The sequence below is a fragment of the Acyrthosiphon pisum genome, chromosome A1 (assembly GCF_005508785.2).
Source record: "Acyrthosiphon pisum isolate AL4f chromosome A1, pea_aphid_22Mar2018_4r6ur, whole genome shotgun sequence".
Taxonomy (NCBI): Eukaryota; Metazoa; Arthropoda; class Insecta; order Hemiptera; family Aphididae; genus Acyrthosiphon; species Acyrthosiphon pisum.
In genome coordinates, this window is record NC_042494.1 from 153202532 (window position 1) to 153220238 (window position 17707).

At 27.2% G+C, this 17707-nt stretch overlaps 1 protein-coding gene across 2 annotated transcripts in view; it reads right to left on the minus strand.

Annotated features, from left to right (window-relative positions):
* Nucleotides 1–2363: 2363 nt before the first annotated feature.
* Nucleotides 2364–17707, minus strand: part of LOC100163140 (G-protein coupled receptor Mth) — a 26021-nt gene continuing 10677 nt past the window's right edge. Inside the window, exons 3-6 of one of the 2 annotated variants that reach the window (XM_016803076.2) lie at nt 15275–15353; nt 14227–14405; nt 8716–8890; nt 2364–3282 (exon numbers count right to left, since the gene is read on the minus strand). In XM_016803076.2, the coding sequence (XP_016658565.1) occupies nt 3255–3282; nt 8716–8890; nt 14227–14405; nt 15275–15353 (461 nt within the window). In that variant the 3' untranslated portion in view covers nt 2364–3254. Of the gene's footprint in view, nt 3283–7666; nt 8128–8715; nt 8891–14226; nt 14406–15274; nt 15354–17707 lie in introns of those variants that run through there. The other variant, XM_016803075.2, reaches the window with a different exon arrangement.

Here is a 17707-nt window from a genome sequence, read left to right on the forward strand (position 1 = left end):
AAATTGTATGTTTTCTATTTGGCCATCATTCGAAAGTGGCCAATTTTTTGGATTCAATTTTTCAATATTATCAAGTAAGTTTTTAAACGTTTTTTCATTGTCTTGGCGATTTTTTTCATTACGACTGACATTTGATGAACTGGAAGTCATCATTCGAGATTTTAAATTATTAGCTAGGCTTTTGTAAAATTGTGCAGAATTTATTTTAGGAACTTTGCCACTGTGTAATATTAGGTACATTTTTATACGACATTTTGTTCTTTATTTCTTTTAATGCGTCAGTTAGTTTTGGACCCGGATCGGTTGCCATAGAATCTAATACACGTATTGTTGTTCTTATAGATTTATCAGCGTCTACTAACGTATTTTCGAAACTTTTTTCTATTTGTTTTTCTTTTAATTGTTTATGTAATTCTACTGCTCTAAGATGAGCGTCAGATTTTTTGTGTTCAAATATTTTTTTTCTCAAACTAGACATTTGACTTTCTTTTGACTTTCCATTCGAAATGACAGAACAGTCTTGCCAAGGTTTGGAAAAGCGAAGAGTTTTATCAACAACAGATAATCCTAAATTTGTTATATTTTTACAAATCAAACAACCTAATGCTTTATTTTTAATTACTAGCCACTCATTTACAGTCTTGAAATTTTCGTACTGACCTTTATTCCAACATTCGGGCAAGTCACTAGTTTCGTGAAGTTCCATATTTTTATTTGATTCTTTATTAGATAATATATGTTCACTTTCAACGCACAGTTTTTTATTTGGCGAATTATCACATACACATTCATCATTGGACTTAGAACGTTTATTTACCCAATTTAGTAAAGAAGAACTCATATTTTTCGCACGGAATAATACACGCTATAGACTAATGTAATTAATGATCGGCAAAATATAATACATGTATTACTGCTTATTTTATAGAAATTACTTATCAAAAGTAATTTCCATTACATTTTCGTTACTAGGATATAATTCTAATGAAATTACGTAACGCGTTACAAGCAAAGTAACACCGTTACAGTAACGCATTACTTCCATTACGTTATTACCCAACACTGCTAATCTTTGATTACAATTAAACTCTTCGTGGTACATATTTATCACATCCATAACAAAACTTGATTTTAATAGGAACCCCTATTTTGATGATTTTTTTCGTATTGGTATTTGGTAGATGTTTTTAAGGCATATTGATCTTAAAACTTGTATTTTAAATCCAAAATCGGCTGAATGAACTCTTATAATATTAATAATACGTTTGAAATCGAATTATTCAATAATAATAATTTTATCAATGAACAAACTCTAAATCAAACGAAATTTAACGCATAATATATGAATTAAAAAAATTGGAAGTCAAAGGAATATAATATTAATCAAATATTCTAGACTCTAGAATCTAGAGTGATATATAGATCTATAATCTAGATAATCTAGAATCTAATGGACAAATAATGTTGAAGAACATTTTTTTTTTTAAAATTATTTAATAATACATTTTTTATTATGTTTTGGATTAACTATTATACTTTCTTATATATACCTAAGTATATCTAAATAACGGGTAATATTGAAATTTGACATAAAATAAAATAATAGGTTGTAACTCCAGATATTGATTCTTTCAAAGTCCAAGTTCGAATAAGATGATCAATTGTTTTGTTTTTTATTTCAGCTGTTAAAGTACACATAAAGCGAGAATCTAATAAACAAAATTAAGTATACAAAATTTATAACTGAAGTCCTATTTCAAACAAATAGTGGGTAACAAATATACTATTGCCCATTAATAATTGTTCCTGACGTTTATTCGTCGACTCCACAATAGAATTGGTTAACGATGTATTTATTTGGTCAAATTTAATTTTTGTTTGATACCAAATACCAAAAAACCACCCAATGTTAAATCCTTTTTTTAAAGTCTTTTGGTGGCAATATAAGCTGGCTCAAGTGAATTAACCTGTATATTATAGTTATTATAATTAAATACAATAATATTTATTATTATAAGTTACCAAACACGACGGCCGTGGCATACAACGAATTTCTTAGCGTAAATTTGGTATGTTACGCGTTTGTTAGAGGGAGACAACACATGCGGGTGTGGCCGTGGCGTCCTCTTAAATATGTAGAGCTGCATTGAGTAACAATATCAATTACTGCTTGTTTTAAATTATCCTTTTTTTAATAAAGCAGCATAATATGATTATGTCGCAGTATTTTTACATCCTATGTTTATAGAACAAATATTATTGGTAAAGTTACTTTGTTGCTTCCTTTAATTTCTTCATTGTCATAATATAAATGATGGATGGCACAAATATCCAATAAATATCTACACTTAATTAGCTTTAGAAAAACTAATTTAAAATCGTCACATGTTATACAAAACGAACGCTTTTTAGTTGATGAATATTTTAAAGACGTATAATATTGATAACCGACAAGTATATTCCAGTGTATTATATACGTCTTTATAATATTTATCAACTAAAAAGCTAAATTAATAGCATTTTGTTACAATTTTTAAGAACACATTTTGTCAACAAACAAGATTATTTCTTTACCACTTTTTTTAAGAAGGTACTCAGACATATGTTTTTCGTTTAATTCTGTCATTCATAATGTCACAATTTTTAACTTATCATCTTTAATGAATTGTACATTTACACCAATAATTGATCGATTTAGTCTCGCAGAAGAATCAGCCGTCAATGAAACAAACCTTTTGTAGACATCTAGCTTAATACAGTTTACCATCTCATCTGCATATTCCTTCACATGGTTTCATATATTTCTAGAGTTATTCCTGAAACTAAGATTTTGACGATTAACAGTAGATATTATAAATACCAAACTTTCAAGACATTCTAGGCATTATTCAGTATAATTCAGTAAAAAATAAAAAAAACAAAAAACCCATACTAAGTAATATATTATTTGGAATAATGCACAATTTCCTTTTAAAAATACTAATTTTTGTCTACTTTTTTCTACTTTTTTAATTTAATAAAAATAATAAGCACATTTCTTGTTTAATTCTGTTAGTTAGTTGATATAGGACAATTAAATAGTTTTAAAATAAAAATAAAATGACGTATAAATGTTGAAACGTTTTTAAGATACATAAACAAATGCATGATACGCATGGTTTTGATAAAAAAAAAGTTAATTGCCTGTATCTAAAAAAATAAAAAAGTTAGACTTAATCTTTGAAGAGTATTTCTTCATCATTTTTGGTATACTTTCATATGGTGTTGGCCAGTATCTTCTCCCTGGAACACATTGTATATTATTTACTATTAGGTATCTGTTATAATAATATAATATATAGATATTAGGTATATAGCAATAAATAATGAATAATGTATCACTTTATTTATAAATTATAATTTACAAGCTTTTTTCCTAGCTAAATAATCATCAATTATTTTTAGGTGATTTATGTAGTCTTATATAATCTATAATGAAAAAAGTAATGGACAAATCAGAGGCCCCTAAATAAATTCTAATTATCAAGGCCCGGGGGCCATGGCCTCCTCTGCCCCCCCCTTAAACAAGGCTTGGTAATTCCTAATGTCACAATTTTTAACTTAAACTATTTTTAACATCTTTAATGAATTGTAAATATACACCAATAATTGATCGATTTAGTCTCGTAGTAAAATCAACCGTCAATGAAACCAACCTTTTGTAGACATCTAGCTTAATACTTTTACCATCTAATCTGCATATTCCTTCACACGGTTTCTTATATTTCTAGAGTAAATCCTGAAATCTATAAATATTAATTAAACGTGTAGCCAGATACCATAAAATAAAATAATTTGAATTAAACATTCTCTTCAATGTATAGTACCTACATAGTTTCATAAAAAACTAACAAGTGTTGTAAATAATTGATATTATGTTGTTTTATTCGTATTTATAATTTAAATAGTTTTACCTATTAATAATATGTATTTACTATTTATTATAGCCTATAGGTTTTAAATTGTCTGTGGCCAATAAATTTAACAGATAGTTTTAAATACTTGATAGGTACCCACAGTAAAAACTTACAGACATTACTATGTAATAGCTAGTTATATTTACAACCATATGAGTATAACTACAATAACTTCAAAATTTATAAGCAATAAACTATAAAAAGTGGGTTACCGGATGTCGCTCTGCTGAACTGCAACTCAAATGGGTCAATGTATAATGGATTGTATTAAACTTGAATTCAATGATATAATATCATTGTATAAGAAAAACGATTCTGAGCGGAGATGGTTTGTGAGTCCAGACATTTTATATTGGTTTTATTCATTATAGCCTGTATGTTGGTTAAATAATTATAATATATCATTATTTTTTATTCGAATTTATAATCTATACTTTCATAGTTATATTAGTATAACAATACTATCTCCACAACCCCCTGATCTAAGAACTGTCTCGTCCCATTATTCTTGGTGAGCCAAGAAGAAACCTTAAACAAACTTAAAATTGTGACCTGATATTGAATAAAATAATGCTTACTTCCACCTATATAGCATATAATAAAGGGTCAATTATCAATTTAAGCCCAATATCGTCCAAGAGTTCAAAAGGTCTTCCACTAATTGTCACTAGTTGTACCTACACAATATACAATTCATTTTTGTTCGTTAAATTGTTGATAATGTATTTTTTGCAATAATAATCATACTATCAAGTGGCCTAATCTTTTGTTTCTAAAATAGGTAAAAATAATAAAATAGGTATGTTGGTAGGTATCTCAGCAAGCCCTAATTTTATAGATTAACTACAATTCTATAATTATTTATTATAACAAGTAATTAGTTATTATCTACTTACACCATAGATAAAATATCTATTGGATTTTGGAACCGAAAAAAAACCAAAAAAACCGTAAAAACCTCTACATCAAAATATAGGTTTCGGTTCCTAAAAAAATGTATTTCAGGGTTCCGGTCAGGTTTTGGTCCCAAGATTTTCAAAAGGTTTCGGTCCAAAACCGGTCAATTTCGGTACGGTTCCAGTCCCTGGTTAAATTGTTGATAATGTCTTTTTAGCATTAATAATCATACTATCAAGTGGCCCAATCGTTTGTTTCTAAAATAGGTAAAAATAATAAAATAGGTATGTTGGTAGGTATCTCAGCAAGCCCTGAATTTTAGTATTTTTATCATGTAAAAGATAGAATTGTTTCGGATATCTAGATACATTTGAAATAAATCATCGTTGAATTAACGTACTAACTTCATATTATAATATTATAAAAACATAACATTACATAAATAGTAGGTACTTACCTAGATAAAATATATAAAATATTTCAATAATATTATAAACTAGGTACCTACTTACTTTTGGAACCGTAGAATTGAAACAACCACATTATTCAATCTCTATTTTTCTTTTAAAAGTAAAAGATATTTACTATTATGAAATAATTTTACAGATTTCCAAATTATCAGAGTGATTTCCTGTCCGAATGGAGTTAACACAGTTTGCAATTGGGCATTCGTAGTAATGTTAAACTTAAAGTACATTTTCGGTACTGGGTTAGAAATTGTTCTACCCATGATTAAGTTATTAGTTAATATTAAGCTAATATAACTAAAACGGATGTACCCATAACAGTATACTTTAACACTCACAAGAGGACTTCAGTAGTACAGACTACAGTGTAGACAATGTAAAGAGTGAATACAAAATAAGTCTATATACCTACTCTATACTTCTACAGCACAATAATTATCGGGACATCATTAAATAATAATAATAACGTATATAAGTAAAAATATCAAAATTATGTTAAAATAGTAATCAGTAGATAAAAATGTCTTTGTCTTTTCGACATTAAAAATAAGATATCTGTCTCGTATATAAATATTACACAAAAATCAATTCAGTTACCTATTATATATCAATAAAAACTTTAACAATAATCAAATTAAAATAAATCATTAACCGAGTGTTTGTATTTTATCTATAAATATATATATGTATAATAATATATATTATTATTTTCAAATTATTATTTTTAGCATTTTGAGCTTTTCAAATCCAAAATCGTGTGTTAAAAATTTCCATTAAAATGTTGGAGTGTAAGATTAACCCTATTTTTTTTTCAGGTAAAAATGTCCATGTAGGAGATTACACTATCTTTGATGTAGCTGATTTGATTTTTGTTTTATATTTATGAATTTTTTTTCCCCCTATAAATTACGTTTTGCGATATGTTTTGGTTAATATACATACCTATATTTTGTTATTCGTTATGTGTTGTTCTGCGGTATTAAATTATTTTTGATCATCACTTTCCGTTAAAATTACGTTTACAAATTTCAATAGTTGGGTGCCATTTTCAAAGTTTTAGGACAACTTGGGTGGGCTAACTTCGTGACTATAACAGTTCTTACTGGCCACCCGAGTTACTTGCGAATTCTAAAAATGGACTTGAAAATTTTTTCTTATCATTAGCTTTTGTTTGATACTGCAATGATTTCAAAGTTCTGAGTTAAAATAGATTGACTTCGTGAAGTTGTTACACCTTTTAATTTTTTTGTTTCACAGTGATAGTTTGAACTTTCAAATACTTACAAATAACTTGTAAAATAATAGCATAGATTTTAAAACAATTGTAATATTTAGGTGTGCCTTCTTCACGAACGTAGCACAAACGATAACCCTAGGTTTTAAACTCTAAATGTTTATCACGCGTGCCGGGGACATGGTATAAATATTAATACCGTAATAACGTAAAAATAATATTGCCATAATCCATACATTTATTTATTGTATTTTTTTTTTACCACCGTATGATAGAATGTCCTTTTTTTTTTTGAAAATTTACAATCTATATTAAAAAACACAATAAGTAAATGTGGTATGTACACCAGTATAATATAATAAGAATGTCAAAATAAGGGAGGCCATCCAGTGATAGAACCCTTAGAATGTCCTTACAAACTACTATCGCGTCACGACTCTGACACCCAGTATGTACCTACGTTTTTTTTTTAGCTTACGGGCAGTGTTCGGACTTATCTAGATAATTATTTGTTCATCTTTTATCTTATCTAGATAAATAGTTACAAGGTATCTAAACGTTCATCTTAGATAATTTTTTTACTAATCTAAATAAATTCATCTAGATACATTTTTTATTGATAAAAATCGCGAAATTGTACTAAATTTTTAAATATTTATACAGATTCTCAAACGAAGTTTATGATTTTTATTTGTATCATTATTATTATTATGTTCCTAGTGCCCAACTAAAATATACCAAAATATATAACCATTTAAAAAATTATTGTATCTTTTTTTTTATCTAGATAAATAAGTATTTATCTTTATCTTTATCTATAGATATATATGAGTTAAGTTATCTTTTATCTCTATCTAGATACATTTGAGTTGCATTATCTTTATCTTTATCTAGATAAAAAAATACTTATCTAATCCGAACACTGCCTACGGGCGATGGGTACTGTACCTATATAAGTATATCGTAGGTACATCGTAAACAATATTCATTCGTAGAGTAGATAATAAGGTAAATGATAATTATTCATTATGCCTTATGTTATAACTGGTTTTCGATTTCATAATAGTGAACATATTAATTAAAGTAGGTAACAATATTATAATTGTAGTCTATTTGTGTAAAAAATACATTTTCATTTATTACAAATAATAAAAAGTAAACAGCAACAAAAACATAATATTTAAAGACACAAAAATAATGATTTTTTTAAGCCTTAGGGACTAGAGTCTTAATATTATATAATATAATAATATCTACTTATAGTATATTCATAGTGTATTTAGAAATCATTATAATTTTTATGAACACTGCCCAGTGCCACTTTTATGACGACCTAGAGATAGTGTTACTTTGTGTCACATCACTGTGAACCGTTGAACGTCTAAACTTTTTCAGCAAGTCCATAATAACTTTTCGCTTGGCCACAAATATAATAAATATAAAAATTCCTTGTGAAAAGTAAATTCTAGCTATAATCGTCTTTATGATCCCTTCAATTCGGAATAATACACATAGCATCGAAAAAAGAAATGGGATTCCAAAAACCAAAAATAGTTTAATGCTCATTACAAATCTGTCAAAAAATAAAAATTAAAAGTTATTTCAAGTCAAATTAAAAGTTTTTAAATAATTTTTGACCAACAAATCAAAAATTGTTTAGAAGATTTATATTAACTAGTTGAAAATACAGAAAGTACTAATTTTAAATTTATCAAACTTTTAGACTAATTGGTAACGACGTATGATATTACCTATATAATACTTTGTACTATAATTCAAGTTAAATATGTACATTTTTCTTTATCTTCATATTATTAGACTCTTATCACTTATATTTTGATTTACTTTACAGAGATTAATGTCTACAGCATAGTAAATTAATTTAAGTGCCCCTACATTAAGTTTAAAATGTCACAGTTGACGTATACAGCAAACAAATTATAAAGCTTACTAGTTTATTAAATATATAGGTATTAGGTACTACAATAAAATATATAAATGATGAAGAAATTGATAAATACTTGAAGTAGGCCACCATATCAACTATATTTATAATTTAGGAGTTTTAAATAATGAATAATATGTAGGTACAAAAAGTAATTAACAGACTATATTAAGTATGTGCCCTATGTAAATCGATAATACCCTTTTGTAATCTTACCTCTCTTTGTAAACAAGAAATATTTCTGTTTTTGAATCGGTTTGTCTGAATTTTTGGAGTTCAGATTTAATCCTCGAACAATAAATAGCAGTAAGTAAGAACAAAACTAAATTGGCAGTCAGCATACCACAGGTGGGTATCCATAAGAAAATTATTGTTCCGTAGTGATAGAGTTCTGGAAAAAAATATTAAATATAAAAGAATAATTATATAATTCTAAGTTTATAACCATGCAAAATACAAATTTCATACAGAAAACCAGTGGCGCCGATGTTCATTTAAAGTTACATCGGAAAATGTTAAACTTTATACAAACACTTATACCGTCGATTAAAATTGTTATCCCTATATATGAATCCAACAAACGTTTATTTTCAAAACCATTAAAATAAGTAAATAATGTAAACATGGCTATTGCAAATATAATATCTAAATAACAAATATTTTTAATCAAAATTAAATTAATATTTTAGAATTGTTGGTAACAATTTAGGTAGATATATAATACTTTTCACGTACGTGTCTCCAGCCCCCCACATTAGAATTTTCCAATTTTTTTTTGGCAAATAATTAGCATGCAATTAGCATGTATTTGCATGCTAAATTTTGTAATTTGCATGAGTTTCAATTAGGCGTGGTAACGAAAAATAGGTGGGGGGGCTGTAGACACGTGTCCCCGACCCCCCACCCATCACAAAAATTTCGTTTAAAATTTTTTTCTACGCCAATATTTAGCATGTAATTAGCATATATTTGCACGCATGGCCCCGCAACTCTATCGTAATCCGTTGGTTCGCAATACTCATTTTTCTGATTTGCACGTGTCCCCAGGCCCCCCACTTTGGGAAATATTTGGAAATTCAAAATCGTTTCTACGGCAATATTTAGCATGTAATTAGCATCTGTTTTCTCAGCTAGCGATTTGTATATTAAAACTTTTTTCTTACCTTCCCAAAATAAAATGTCAATGAACATATGCATGTCTAAAAGATTAGTCGATATTACTGAATGGGGGTTTTTTTTTTTGAGTTCATCAAATATTTCCCAACAATTTGATTCCCCTTTTTTCGTGTAATATTAGCATTTTTTTGCACACCTGGCCCCACAAGTTGTGGGCCACAATTCTATCGTCATCCGTTGGTTCGCAAAATGCCGTTTCCTAATTTTCACGTGTTCCCAGCCCCCTCATCACTACACTTAACACTTGGAATTGCAAAAGTGCATACACGTATATTTGCATAACTATGATATAATATTCCTAAAGTGGAATAGTACTAATTTATTTTCAAATAATACGTCTAAATGTAATTTTGTTTGATAGTGTTTTTATTAATTATTACCTATTTATATATTTAATTTGTATTTGACATTTTATTTTGGGAAGGTAAGAAAATTTTAATACACAAAATAATTGCATATAATTAAAACTGTATAGAGTGTATATCAGAAAAACCTAATAAATAAAAAATGGAAAACTGATACAAATTAAACGTATTAAAAAAAAATTAAAATTATAAAGATAATAAATAATTTAAGATTTATTTATGTCTGAAAAACATTATTACGTTTTGAAATAATTATTAATTCAAATAAATAACGAGAAAAATATCAAAAAATAAACTCCATGATTTAAATATAAAAGGTTAAAAAATAAAAAAATGTGTACTTATACGTTTAAAAATCATATTAAAACTTTTTTTTATTTTTAATATTGATTAAAACAATAAATTTTATTTTATTTTTCAAGTCAATCTGATACACCTTGTATATACGGATAGATCCATATAAATTGAAACTATTTGAAAAATTGAATTCAATGTGCTATCTTAAAATTATATTAATTAATAACTTTATTTTAGAGGATGATTTAAATATGAGTCATCAACATAGTACAGAAGCTGCAAAGATTGTACAAATCAGACTATGTGAAATTCCACAAATATTACACAATGCAAATCGAACATTTGAGCTTAGAGGTGTCATAAGTTTTATACCTGGAAAAAGTGAAACTCAGTTGGACACTACAAATCATACGTGAAGAGAGGGGCATCAAATAATTGGGAAATATTTGATGATCTCAAAAAAAAAACCCATTCCCGTAAAAAGCACAACAAAAGTCAATTGTGAATTATTATTTTATACAATTTAAGATGTTGATTTTTTATTATAGGTTTGTTTTTATTAACATGTAAGAAAAAGGCCATTTCTTTGTAATAAAAATAATTTTAAAAAGTTCAAACTAAGGTATAAAAAGTTATTTAAATTTTAATATAATCATAACTAGGGATCAAAATGCCGGAAAATTTCCGGAAAAATTGGGGAAAATGTCGAAAAAAACGGTTTTTTTCCCAGAGCCTCGGAAAACGTGGAAAAATTGGAGAATATTGAAATAATACATTTCCAAAAAAAACCGAATTTTCAGAAAATTAAAAAATTTTATTTACGTTTAAAAATTAAAATAATCTATGTAAAAAAAATAATTTTAAAAATAGATAACGAAACCTGTCATTGTCATTTCACATTTGCCAATACGGTTATCAATGTATTATTGTATTAAAATTTAAAAATATTAATACGGATATTTCAATATTTGTTCTGAAAATAACGTAGTTCCATATCAAATTGGTATTTATGTGGGAGAGTGTAATTTCCCGAAAATAAATCACCTTTTAAAAATTGTATACTTATAATATACCTATTGTCTATTTATATTTGTAATAATTAATAACTAATAAGGTATATAGTAACTGGCTGATAGGTTTATAAATTATATTACAGTGACTGGTGAGTGGTGAGTGGTGAGTGATGACTAGTAACTATTTGATAGTTTTTATATTTTTGAACTTATAGTGAGTTGGTAATAAAATATACTAAATATAAAATAATATCAATAAATAATAAGAAATAATTAATTGGTAAATACTTAATAGTTAGTATTTTAGTTGTTAATATTACAAATTATAATTATTCATAAATCAAGTATAGAATCCTCTAGATTTATCCACTACAGACTCTAAGTTAGGTATGGTATATATAATATTATGTATGTAATAATATGATTATTAACTATCATTATTTATTAGATTGTTTCCACTATACATTACTTTTTCAGTTCTTTAGAAAAAAAACCATATTTTTCAATTTTTTCAGGAAAAAAACCAGTTTAACCATTTTTTCCGGAAATTTTAAATGAAACCAATTTTTCTCAATTTTTCCGAAAAAAAACCGGGTTTTTTCCCGTTTTTTTCGGAAAACCTTTTTTTTCGGTAATTTTGATCCCTAATCATAACAACATTAAAAATATATAAACAATTTTAATAATTTGATCTAATTGAAAAATCGTATTTACATTAAGGATGGTATAATTAAAAATTACCTATTTTAACAACTATTTGGATTTATAATCTAAATTATAAAATATAATACAGTTTTAAAAAAAAAGTTTTAATATACAAATTGCTAGCTGAGAAAACAGATGCTAATTACATGCTAAATATTGGCGTAGAAACGATTTTGAATTTCCAAATATTTCCCAAAGTGGGGGGCCTGGGGAGTGGGGACACGTGCAAATCAGAAAAATTAGTATTGTGAACCAACGGATTACGATAGAGTTGCGGGGCCAGGCGTGCAAATACATGCTAATTACATGCTAAATATTGGCGTAGAAAAAAATTTGAAACGAAGTTTTTGTGATGGGTGGGGGGTCGGAGACACGTGTCTACAGCCCCCCCAACTATTTTTCGATACCACGCCTAATTGAAACTCATGCAAATTACAAAATCTAGCATGCAAATACATGCTAATTGCATGCTAATTATTTGCCAAAAAAAAAATTGGAAAATTCTAATGTGGGGGACTGGAGACACGTACGTATACTTTTCTTTGATAAAAAATCTATTAAACATCTTTTTATGGGTATATGTATTTTTGTTTTTTGTTTAAATAAATAGATAATAATTTATAACTAAGAAGTAATTTCATGTATATGAATTTTAATCGTATAATTATAGTTCATACAAAAAATTATAATATTCAAGCCAAATATTTAAAACAAGCAATTAATACTATTAAGCATCGTTTCTTAAATACACATTATTAATGTATATTTTTTAAAAACTTATTTGTGATGCATACTATGGTGATTTTATTCTGGGCCCAGTCCAAATTTTATCTCAACAGTCAACAGTATTTAATGGTATACATTTATTATATATTCAATATTGGCTAATAAATATCCATAATATTATACCTAATATCGTATAAATATAATTTTTACAAATATTTTAAGATGATTCTCTAACGGAATGTACTGTAGCTTATTATGCAAATATCTACTTGTTTAAATGCAAATATTCTCGTCCACCCAATGCTATACAATATGTATTATACCTATGTATAGGTACTAACTCAAAATGTTAATTACATTTTACACATTCTCAAAGTAGAAATATCTTATGGTTTTTATTAAATATATATTATTCCAGTTTATTACAAACATAGGTGGTTCTACAGGTGAAGTTTGCAGAGCCTGTGTTGCAACTGATATTTAAAATTTCAACAGCCACAATTTTTTATTGGTTGTTATTATTATATAATTATTCATTTCTCAGGTAGGTATTTTATAATTTGTATATTATGTTTGTTACTTCACGATTTATTATTCTTATCAAGAATTCGGTTAATATAGTTGTTATAGTTCGTAGTTCTTATGATAAGGCTCAGATAGACTTCAGATCCAATGTACAGAAGATCTCTTCTAGATCGTGATAGATATTATTGGTATTGTATTATCACGATGTTACTATTTATTGGTATTATCACACATATTAATGGAATTCAATTTTCTTTTATGCCGTTTATGCTTTTAAGAATTTTAGATCGTTACTTGTAAGTTTATTATTATTTATTATATTATTATTTAAACAGAAAACCTTGTTTCCTATATAAATTCTTAAAAACACATTATTATAATTTATATTTTTTTTTAACTTATAGGTATAATATATTATACATGTGTGTGTATGTGTGTATGTGAGTCTGTATGTGGTATATAGGAATGTACGGGTGCGGATTAGGTACTCTCGGCCCTTCGAAAAATATTTTTCTATACCGGTCCATAATATATTGGCCACATATTAATATTGATAAATTATGATGGATTTATCGCATTTGTTGACAGTATATTATAATATAGCCGTCATAAGAATGTTGTGGCATTGCGGACATTTTATCCTACTAGCACAACATTTTAGCAGCCTTAATACATTTTCTCGAATGCTTGACTAGCCTATCCGTCTCTAGGAATCTATGTGTATTATTGTGTATTCTGTATTAAATGTATAATTAAATGTGCTGCACCTGAAGTAAAATCCTGGGACCGCCTATGATAACATTGTAATATTGTGGTCATAAAATATTAAAATGTAAACCGAGCTAAAATTTACAATATTTAAATCTGAGAAAATAAAAATGTCTAAATTAATTTATTTTAAAATAATTGTGTGAACTCACCGTAAATATCACAATCATATTCTCCAATATCGAGTGCTAGTTCCCGTAGCGTTTCGTTTTGCGAATGTTGAAATAAATAACCAGTAGATACGATAATACTTGAAAATCCCCAACAGTAAATATGGTACAATATGGTACGTACTGATTTTGATGTATTTTTGTTTGTTGAATTGTTATACCTAAATTAAAAATGTGTTAAAAATATTATATGCAGTTATACGTACTTTTATATTATAGTCTATAGGAGCAGCATTGCGGAAAGAAGTTTGACCGTCTAAAACTTCTCAAAACATGCCATTGCTCAACCAAGAGTTATGACTGAAGACCGGCTATAAAATTTGGCCATATTGGGTATAGAAAGCAACATAGCTCAAACCATTGATTTTGATAACGTAATAAGTACATTTTAATCTACTGAAAAAGCGCGGAAAATTATTGTAATGTTCTAGTTCTTTACTTTTATTTTCATGCAGGTATTATAAAATATAAATTTTATAAATGTATTATTTTTGACTTTTACATTGGATTAGAATTTAGAACCACCATCTATATCTCTTGTGAAAATAAAATCATTGAAAACAAAAATAAAATAAATATACGTAGGTATAGAAATAAAATAATAAATATGTATAATACCTTCTTAAAACGATTTAAATATTTCAGGTAAATTTGTTAATTGAATATAAATTTTAATACGACAAATAAAAATAACAATTAATTTATAATACCTAAAGGCTACAGCTTGTAAGTAATTTTTACATTTTACTTAAAAATTTGTTATGATACAATATAATGACTCATGTAATATAGTTATATTGAATGTTGGTATCAAAATGTGATATAAATAACTAATAAGGTAAATCGCAAGAGCATCGGGTGACTTTGTAATACCTATAGTTGGTGGCCATTTGTAAGTAAGGCAGACCTACTGTTCTAAAATCCAGGATACCTCACTGTGTGGCTTAGAATCTTATAACACCGCATAAATATAAACATTACTGTTTTACACATTTTATTACCATATTATCTAAGAATATAATTTACATACCTTAACATCCAGTAAATATCAAAGCATATTACATTTAACCAGCAACATGTTGTCAGAATTGCAAATAAAAAAAAATAACCTGAAATCACACTTTCAATTAATTCAAAATACATGAACAAACAAATTAATAATTAATATTAAATATAATATGGAAGCCAAAACATGTATACAGTTGTTGTTAAGTTTTTATTTGCATAGAAAATGAGTTGCGTGAAGTTGCCACCTACCTCACACTGCCCTTCTTACTGTGACTAAGGATTTCTAATATTTTTCATTTGTCTATGAAACAATATATTAGGATCTTTCTATTAAATTTTCAAGCTTTTTAACACAACAAATAAAATTGTATTGATATTTATAGAATAAATAACTAAAAAAGTTGGAAACTGAAAATGTTCGTAAACAGCTCAAAATAATATTTTTAAAATGGTACCTATGGTGTGTAAAAAATTATAATACAAACATTATGCCAACATTTCATGTATGTCATGAGTTACACCAAAAATAAAAGTTCATTTCGTCGAAAATCGATTTTGCGTAAAAATTCACGTTTTTCTTTAATTTTTCTTTTGTTTTTCACGGCGCTTTTGAAAGCTACTTAACTAATGGAACATTTTACTTTTGACCCCCTAAAGTACCAACATTTTTCTTATCTTCTCAACTTTATCAGAAAAGATACTGTTGAAGAAAATCCAAGCACTTTTTACTGTCCTAAAGGGTAACGACAGATACAAAAAAAAACACACATCATCGTAAAATCAATACCTATACATTCATCGCTCCGCCCAGAAACTAAAATAACTAATAATGTTTATAATATAATATTTATATTTCATAAAAAGATCTAGTCCTTACTCCTTATACATATTATAATGTATTATAACACTATTGTCAATCAATCAAAAGGAAATAAAATTAAAATAAATAAATATAAATATAAATAAAATATAAATATATTTTCAAGTATATTAGAATTATGAATATATAATATTGATTTTAGAACGATGTACAATTTTTTTTTTTACATTTCATTTTCCATGACTATCGTCACTGTTTGGGGCAGTAAACCTGCTTCAATTTTCTTCAACAGTATCTTGTACGGTGGGAAATTGAATCTAGTTGGTGAATTTGGGAGGTCTGCAAAATTCCCAATAATTTTCAAAACCTCTGGGGAAAACAAAATAAAAATGAAGGAAAACCGGAAATTTTTAGGCAAATCGTTTTTGGTTTAACTTTAAAAAATATGACCGTATATACATGACATTGTCACTGGTTGTTTATATTATCATTTTTTATACACGATAATTATTTAAACGTACGTTTTGCCAGCCCCCTCCCCTCAAAGAAAAATCTATAAACAAACTATATACATACTTAGCACGTAATTCGCACGAATTCTCACGTCTAGTTTGAAAATTCAAACGACCTTCCTTCCCCTCGAAAAACGAAAAATTCATGAGGGAGGGCAGCAACACATGTCACCAGCCCCCTTCGCCGGAGGTCCAAATTGACATTTTAGCAATTTTTCTTCTGCAGAAATTTAGCACGTATTTCGCACGAATTCGCACGCCTAGTATGAAAATTCCTACGACCTTCCTTCCCCTCGAAAAAAAAAATTCACCTTATAGTAAAAATTGACATTTTTGAAATTTTTTTTAGTAGATATTTAGAACGTGAATCGTATCATGTTTTTTTAAACTATTTCCTAAAATTTGCTGGCTACTTATCCATTTGTTTTCAAATTATTATATTTTGTTTACAATTGATATTTTTCAAATTTGTTTTGCAAGTTTATTAGATTTGTTGTAGATTGATAGTTCTAAAATATTAAGGTATTTAAAATTTCCGTTGTACAAAAAAAGAAGGTCTAGAAAAAAAGCACTTAAATTGAGAGTTTAAAATACAAAATAATATATTATGTTAATTAAATTATAAATATTTCTGTATGAAAAAACCATTCTAAACACACACGGTCTATCAACCTATTTTTTTACAATGATGATTGATTTTATAATTCAATTTTGTGTCTATGTACAACGTAGGTATATCATGAAGTTGGCCACCCGACTATGTCCAATCGATATGGGACCAATTTCAACATTTAGTGACCTTTTAGTAACTATTTGTAACCGACGCCAAACATTTTGTAACCAGACCGTTTCGAAGAATACTCAATTTCCATTTCGGGGTCCAACATTGTATTAACTTACAATATCTGATACATGACATTTTGACAATATTCTGATTATATTTGCCTTCAAAGATATGTTTATGAAGATGTTTTATGAAAAAAATACTATTTTGCTTCAAAAATATTTTTTATATTTTCTACTAAAAAATTCAGCGGGTAATCACTTAGCCACTTATGAGGAATTAAGAGGACGCCACATCCGCATTTGTTGTCTCCGTCTTACAAACGCGTAACATAGCAAA